This window comes from Lacerta agilis, chromosome 1 (genome assembly GCF_009819535.1).
Source record: "Lacerta agilis isolate rLacAgi1 chromosome 1, rLacAgi1.pri, whole genome shotgun sequence".
Lineage (NCBI taxonomy): Eukaryota > Metazoa > Chordata > Lepidosauria > Squamata > Lacertidae > Lacerta > Lacerta agilis.
In genome coordinates, this window is record NC_046312.1 from 72,288,314 (window position 1) to 72,296,309 (window position 7,996).

General features: G+C 41.8%; 1 protein-coding gene across 1 annotated transcript; it reads left to right on the forward strand.

Moving 5' to 3' along the window:
* The first annotated feature begins 5,180 nt into the window (after positions 1–5,180).
* LOC117060862 (insulin-like) lies at positions 5,181–7,656 on the forward strand. Its single transcript, XM_033173440.1, has 2 exons — positions 5,181–5,390; positions 7,486–7,656. The coding sequence occupies exons 1-2, from the start codon at positions 5,204–5,206 to the stop codon at positions 7,620–7,622; spliced, it is 324 nt and encodes a 107-aa protein (XP_033029331.1). The 5' UTR covers positions 5,181–5,203; the 3' UTR covers positions 7,623–7,656.
* The last annotated feature ends 340 nt before the right edge of the window (positions 7,657–7,996 follow it).

Genomic DNA, 7,996 nt, shown 5'->3' on the forward strand with positions numbered 1-7,996 from the left:
ATGCCCCTGGTAAATTAGAATATTAAAGTATTAAAGCTTGGCGCTTCCTTCCCAAAGCCCAGGAAGCTTCTGTCCAGCTTATGCTCATATACCTGATATCAGGATGTCATGATATCATGCATGCAGTGTTGCCCTCATAAGCTGGTGTCTCTGGCCCTATGAAAAATCTCACCATCACTGATTGGGGTCTTGGGTTTCCCTCCAGTCCATTTGGTGCACGCTGTCCCATTGCCTTGGCAGGCTGTAGGGTGGAACTTTCCATCATCAATAGATAAACATCTTTGTATTCCTCGACTACATAAACTAATTTGAGGTTCTTTTTTTGCTGCTGTTGATTAGGAACGACCCTGAAAAACTTCATAACTCCTTACTTGGCAGCCTGGCAGCATGTAAACAACCCTTAAGGGTAATGTCACTGAATTGGTTTATTTTACTGATACTATCACCTCAACTTTATGTCGTAAAGGGTGTTTATGGCTGTCCAGGCAGCCATAATCTGTTACAAATTTCTGCAGAAAAACCTGGTTAGCTTAAAAGGAAGTCTATTTGTGTGTTTGGTGATGCAAAATCTCTGGCTAAGAAACACACATTTATCAGTAATTCCATTCCTTTTTCTTCTTTTGTTTTTGTTTGAAGGGGGCTTGTTATAAATGTGTTTTGATTTTAATTCTTTTTTTGTATTTGGATATCATAAAGGCATTTGGTCAAAACAGCTGAACTTATGGTTCATATTAATTTCAAAATTTCAAGCTCTCTTTCACCACTATGTGTTTTGGAAACGATTGTAAAAACAAGACTGTGATTCTGCTGTGAAATAGTTCAGGGTGTTGTTGCTATGTTGTACCCACCAAGTGTTGTTGGATAAACAGGGAATAAAAGTGAGCTTCTCCCCATTTTTTTAAAAAAATGAACTGAGCAATATAAAGGTTAACAGTCCTTGCGTCCGTTTGGGTGTCAGCAAAATAGGTCTTCCAGTTGAGTTTCAGTTTTGATGAAGCCTAAACTGTACCCAATATCTCATCATTCAGTGGCATCACTCAATGGCTTTCTGTTGAATATGTAAATAATCTCCTCCATTTAATAACGCTGTCTCTGAGTTGAAATGAAAACTCTAAACTTGATCTATGACGGGCTGTTTCGGACACATAAGGCATCACTTGGAAGTAACGTCATCAAGTACCGGTAATGATGATGCCTATATGAATGCTCTCTCTCTCCCTAGGGTCCATGTCACATTTTTATTTTAATGGGTTTAAAGTAGGGTTGAAGAACCAGATGTTGTTGGATAGCAACATGCATCATCCCTGACCATTGTCTATGCTGGCTACAACTGGACAGCAGCTGCAAGGAATACTTGACACAAAAGAGTGAAAACCTCTTTAGGTAATACTCTTAGCACTTGTATGCCATTTTAGAGTGTCTCAAATGCTCCACAGACATCTCTCCTGTATTGGTGTCTGCAGCCACAGCAGGCACCGTAACTCTCCAACAGTTGGACTTTAACCATAATGGTGCACTCTTCCGTTGTCTCTTGAGACAGACAGATGCCAAACACTTCCATTGTGCAACCACATAAGCTTTCATCGTTTCCCCGTTCACATTATGTATCTCATTATACATTAGCAGAACTTAATTCTCAGTGAAATCAATGGGACCTGAATGATGACTAACTTGTTCCATTGCATCGGAGCCAACTCCTAGAGGCCGAGGTCCTTTGGCCCTCTCAATAAAATATTTGAGGGGGCTGCCTCTCCCAAGTTGATGGGCATTGCCATTCAAATGGGGTATGTGCGCACACAACTTGTGATTATGTGGAGCAAGGCTTAACTGACCCCCTCCGCCAATACTTTATGCAGGTTGGAACCCCTGTTCCATTGATTTCAAGAGGACCTAAGTTTAGCTAACATTAGTCTGGAGCCAACCAAATGAGTTTGACCAAAATCCAAAGGCTTGTGTGCAGTAAGGATTTTCTGTCCTCATTTCCTTGAAATCTGCTCTTAGAGAGCTCAGGAAACCCTCCAGAGCAGCATTCAAAGTTGCACAAAGCGATGCAGGCAGCAGAGGGGGGGGGGGAAAGCAAGGTTTTGATGCATGCAAGTGAATATGTAGAACCTGGCCTTAGTGTTTAACATGCCATAAATGACTTTCCTGGTTTTCCTATAAAATAAGTTAATATTATTATCCTCCTGAGCCAAGCAGATAACTTTCTTGCAAAACATACAAAGGATAAAATTATCATTCCATCTCCACCCACCTCCAAGTTTCTTCATTCACTCACTTGTTTTGAACCTGGAGCATTGCCATCCATCCATGGCTCTTTAAATACATAGGGAGGAATTCAACATCTCACTAGTAGGGTCATTCTATCAGTACAAGCACTTCTGCTAGCCAGATGGAAAGATCTCCCCTCTCCTTCCCCCTGCACACTGTTCCATGGAGGGTGCTCCAGAGTGGATTTGGGGAAGAGGCAGGAGAAGAAGGAAAGGCACGTTGCATTGGTGAGAGTCTTTGTGCTGGCTCCTGCAAGCATGCTGGGATACCAAAATCCAGCCCAGGAGGTGGCATTTGGTGCTCAGGATAGACCCACTGAAGTTAATAGACATGATTAACTTGGGTTCATTAATATCATTGCATGTACTGTGAGTGGGACTTAGCTAAATACAACCCATAAACCAGGCATCCCTGGTACTTTAGCTGCATTGAGTGTCCATAGTCCCAGGGGTGGTGGTGGTGTTCTTCTACTTATGCCACATGAAATGAAAGCTGTAATGATATCGTTAAAAGATGGAAGCTCCCTGGCTCCCTGCATAAAATCTCCATATCTCTGTTTCTGTACATTTACTTCAAGTAGGCAGTGAATGTGATCTTAGTGATCCTTTGCTATAATGAAGTGTTTTCTTTCCTCTTGAACACCTGGCTATAGCAGTGTCCCATCAACAGCTTTGCCTCATCACTTGTTACCCAGCAGGGGTGAAATTAACCTAACACGTTAACATGTTTGTTTTTACTTAATTCTGCACTTCAGAAACAGCTGGCACATTGGTGGCCACCCCAATCCCAGCACTGTCTATTGCTCAGCATTCATGTAATTGTGGAGCTTTAATAGCCCCATTATCTCTTCTGCTAAAAGGGTCACAGCAACTCAAGGCAAGGATTCTGTGAAGCAAATGCAGGTTGCCGGTTTAATGAGACGGAAACTGCAACCTGTAGCTTCCATTTCCCCCCATCTTTAAGACTTGTTGACTAGGCACAGAGTTGACTTAATGTGCTCAGCCAGCAAAAAAAAAGAAATGGTCTAGGACTATGCTGGGAAGGTGGAGCTGTGCCCAAATCTTACGCAATTGGAACTAGCCAAAGGGCTATAAATACTGAAAGGAAACAAGGTGGAAGTCACTTATTTCCTTTAGTCTCTGAGCAATCTTCGACCCTACCACTGACTCATCTTGGTTAGGTAAGTCTGTGGTCTCCACCATTTCTTTTTTTTGTTGTTGTGATGCAGCAAGTTGAGTTTAAACTGGGGAGTTCAGGACCCTGATTGGGTGTTGCACTCACGGGGGAGGGTCATAACTAGGTCTTGAACGTTGACTTCAGAAATTGCAATGAAGCAGCCCCAAGTGATGCACAGTCACACTTCTTTTGCAACATCTGAAACTGCAGCCAGAACATCCTGTTGCTGGATAAATGGAAGACTTCAAGGCATTTTGCACCCTTATCAAGTTGCTCTCAAAGTCATGTGTAGAGACAAATAAATTTTGTTTTAAAAATTTATGAATTGCTATTGACTGTCAACCAACATCATTTGATGGTGCCCATATTCAGGGGATCTTTCACATGCTGTGTTTTGCTAATTTCTGCTTTGTGCCATGTGAGCATATAGCAGTGGGCAGTTACATTTGATTTCAAAAGATGAAAGTTCCCCAAAGGGAAGAGAGGGGTCAAAAAGGAGTTGAAAGGTGAAATCAATAAGGTCAGATCACTCCAAAATGCTTGGGGGTTGTTTAGAAACTCAACTGGAGTGTACACAATAGATCAGGAAAGGTACCATGAGAATGGTGAAGAGCTCCAAAAGGATCTCTCCAAGCTAACTTGAATGGGCCATAAAATGGCAAATGCAATTCAGTGTAAACTAGTGTGAACGGATGTGTGTTGAGATTTTTAAAGGGGGGGGGTGCATAGTCCTGATCCAGAAGGCTCTTCTTATTTCTCTTATGGGCTATGCCAGTCTCAGCCCCCTACCATGCATACATCTGGAGATGTGTGCTTTGTCAAGTGTGCCCTGCCACATGTTTAGGTATACATGTAAAATGTATTTAAGTGCACAAAAATATATACTAAATGGCCTCAATGTTTTAGGTAAAATCAGAATCCTATTGCCATTAGTATTTTACCACTTCAGCAAAAACTTTTTGTAAAGAGGAGGATAGTGAAGATCAACTTCATTAAAAAAAAGAAAAAAGATTTAGAGTCATTTTAAGTTTTAATTATTTTTATTTAGCAAAAGTTTGCCACTCAATAAAAAATTGGTTTATAGAGTCGTACCTCAGAAGTTGAACAGGATCTGTTCCAGAAGTCCGTTCGATTTCTAAAACGTTCAGAAACCAAGGCGCGGCTTCCGATTGAAGCTCGGATGTTCGGGTTCCAAAGAACGTTCACAAACCGGAACACTCACTTCTGAGTTTGCGGTGTTCGGGAGCCAAAACGTTTGACTCGCAGACTTTAAAAACAGTAGACATAATAAAATTACCACAGATAAATTCAACCATTTTGCTTTCTTAAAACACACACACAACCAAATATAATTACATGCCTGGGTAGGCTTACCTAAACAAGGTTTTTTAGCAGGCATTGAAAACAGTAAATTGAAGACATCTGTCTAATATTAATGTGTAAGGACTTCCAGAATAGGTGCTGCCACACTAACAGATCAATTTCTCTTTTAGTGTGGAACCAGCATTATGTAGCACTTTTAAAATTGCCTGTTTCACAGCAGTGAAGTGGGTACATATTGAGGAAAGGATTTTTAAGCTTCAGAATTTTATGATATATATACTATTAACATTTGTATTACCATTTAGAGTTTGTTTGCCATGTGTAATGTCTACATTTGCCATAATTCTGAAGCTCCTTTTTAATCTACTAGCGACTTATTTCTCTCCTCTCTATTCCTACCCCTCTCTTTTTCCAAGGTCTCCCTTTCACCAGCATGACTCTCTGGATCAGATCTCTGCCTCTCCTAGCGCTGCTTGCTGTTTCAGCTCCTACTACTAGTTATGCTGTTCCCAATCAGCACCTATGTGGCTCCCATCTAGTGGAAGCACTCTACCTTGTATGTGGAGAACGGGGTTTCTACTATTCCCCCAAAACACGGCGGAATGTTGAACAGCCCCTAGGTAACTTTTCCAACTTCCTAAAAAGCATCAAAGTGTTTTATACTATAGTTTCTTCATGAATGGCTCATCCACACTTCCGCTTGTCCTGTGCCTAGAAAGCATGGATCCAAGTAGTTTCCCCTTTGCTCCACTCCTCCCCCCAGGGAAAACCTGATCTTTAGTGCTCAATTGGAACAAACATCAACCTGGAGAAACCTGAATTGTCGTTTGCTTCAACTGAATGCTAAAGAGTGGTTTCCCCCAGGGGAAAGCAGTGGGACAACAGGAAGTGTGGCTAAACACTAAGGCACAACTCTAGATGCAGAGAATATTGTGTTGTGGGCTGGGCAGCATACACCAATATTTATGTCATGGTTGATGTTCCCAGGCAAGCAGTTCCAACATAATGGTGAACCCATCAGCACTTTAAAGAATTAATGTAAGGGGTTCAAGGTTTGAAAAGAGCCCTTCGGGTCTTCCCTTGGTGCCCATGAAGTCTCCAAACCTACTGCTCCATCACTGCTCCCTTGGTCATGAGGTGGTGAGCGCGGTAACCTTATCCTCTCGTGTAAAGTACATAGAGATGAAGGAGGAAGTTGGAAGAGCTGGCACTCTTTCCCACTTCCTTTTTCAGCTCTCTATTCTTTCTAAGGTCAGATTAATTTTCCTGGATCTCACGTTTGCTCAGTTCCTTTGGGAAAGTAAAGTGTTGTGTGTTTCTTTCTGTGTTGTTGGTGGGGGCTGGTCCAGGGGAGGGGGAAGAGAAGTGAACAGAACTCACGGTATACCCTGTATTCCAGGAATCTTCTCTCTCTGAATGTTCAATGTTCAATTTAAAAGCTCTACCATTTATAATTAGAAATGTAAGGGAAATGTGAGGACAGTGTTCTGATCAATTGATTAATCAGGAACCGGTTACATATTTGGCTTCTCAAATCTAAATAAGTAATTGGTTTCAATTGTTTGTGATATGTACACTGGCCTCAATATTCAAAGAACTTGTTTTTTTCCACAGTTCTGTCTCTGAAGCCACATTTAATTTTGGTTGCATAGTTAACTCTTTTCTGTGTTTGAAAAAGATGTTCAATTTGCTTTTCTTTAGCCTTCAACCCTCATCCTCACATGTTAAATGTTTTCCTAGTTCTTCTAGGAATGCTGAAGGTGACCAAGCCAAAATATGTGGAAAAGAGCTTTTGAATGCAATGATTGCTGCATCTATCACTTACCCCCTGAAGCATTTTTTATTTTACTAGCCTCCACATGGGGACAACGACTTTTCAATCAATACTTTGATTCTTTTTATTGCATAGTACAGTAGATACATTCTGTCTTGTATTATATATTATGTATTAAGTGGTTTTCCCCCAACTTAACTGAGGAAGCAAGGCTGTTATACGTATATTGAAATAAGGCAGGTGTGGAGAGCCTTTGGCCCACCAGAAGTTGCTGAACCACAACTCCCATTGTCCTTGGCCATTGACCATGCTTGCTTGGGCTTCTGGGAGTTGCAGTTCAGCAACATCTGGAGGAGCAAAGGTTCCCCAGCCTTGAAGTAGAGGGGGACACAATGGCAGCTTAGCAATGGAGAAAGACCTGCTATAGCACACATTGGGGGGGGCTCTTCTGAGGGATATGTCTGCCCAGATGTTGAAAGGTGGTCAGAGTAGAATGCATCCCATCAGTTTCTCACTGCTTCTTCTATGTGGGAATTTGCTGATGGTTCACTTCATTAAAAAGACTCACAATGTGGAGAATAACGTTCCAACTGTGATATAGAATATGCCATTTGTTTTTAGTTAACTGGCTCAACTACAGCAACAGTCCAGGACAGCCATTGCAGAGATGAGTTAGACATGAACCAGAAGTGTTCCGAAAGTATATACTGCAGTGGATCACATGGGAGAATGGGAAAGCCCCCTTTTTATCTTGCCTCTTCAAGCTGAGTGATTGGTTAAATGAAACGAAACACTTCTGGGTGCACATGTTCGCTCCACTTTACAAGAAAGCTGTTTTAATGGCTGAAGCAAGATAGGAATGCAAACTTTCTGGTGGACATATGCACACATAGAGTACATTTCAAAGATGCATCAATCTGAGTATTCTCTCCATCCAACAGTGAATGGGCCTTTACAGAACGAAGTGGAAGCGCTGCCATTCCAACCACAGGACTTTGAGAAGGTGAAGAGAGGAATTGTGCAGCAATGTTGTCAAAACTCCTGCTCCATCTATGATCTAGAGAGCTACTGCAACTAACGGAGGAAGACCTGGCTGTGCATGGTGGGTGGGCGGGGGGGGGGGGAGGAGAGAAAAGCACTTTGCTATTGCACCTTTGAAGTAACTGAATAAAAATCCCGTGAATCTACTTAAGCAGCATCTGTTTTGATTATCTATAATGAGAGTGGGGAACTTTTATCAGCTCAAGAGCTGCGTTTCTTCTTAGATAATCTTCCAAGGACAGTAGGCAACATTCTACCCATACAACATGCTGTTCATGCAAAAGTAAGAGCTTTCTACATCAGCACCCCAACACATCTCTCTCCATCCATGCAAGGAAGAGGACACATTCCAGCCAGGCAAAGCATCTTCAGAACATTTAGAAACCCCTGGATTCTAAAGTTTAGAAGAAT

What these genes read in the sequence shown, in the direction of transcription:
- LOC117060862 (XM_033173440.1), top strand. Translation starts at nt 5,204, where the DNA reads ATGACTCTCTGGATCAGATCTCTGCCTCTCCTAGCGCTGCTTGCTGTT. An exon ending in GAATGTTGAACAGCCCCTAG is followed by an intron (nt 5,391 to 7,485) that starts GTAACTTTTCCA and finishes TCCATCCAACAG; the next exon opens with TGAATGGGCCTTTACAGAAC.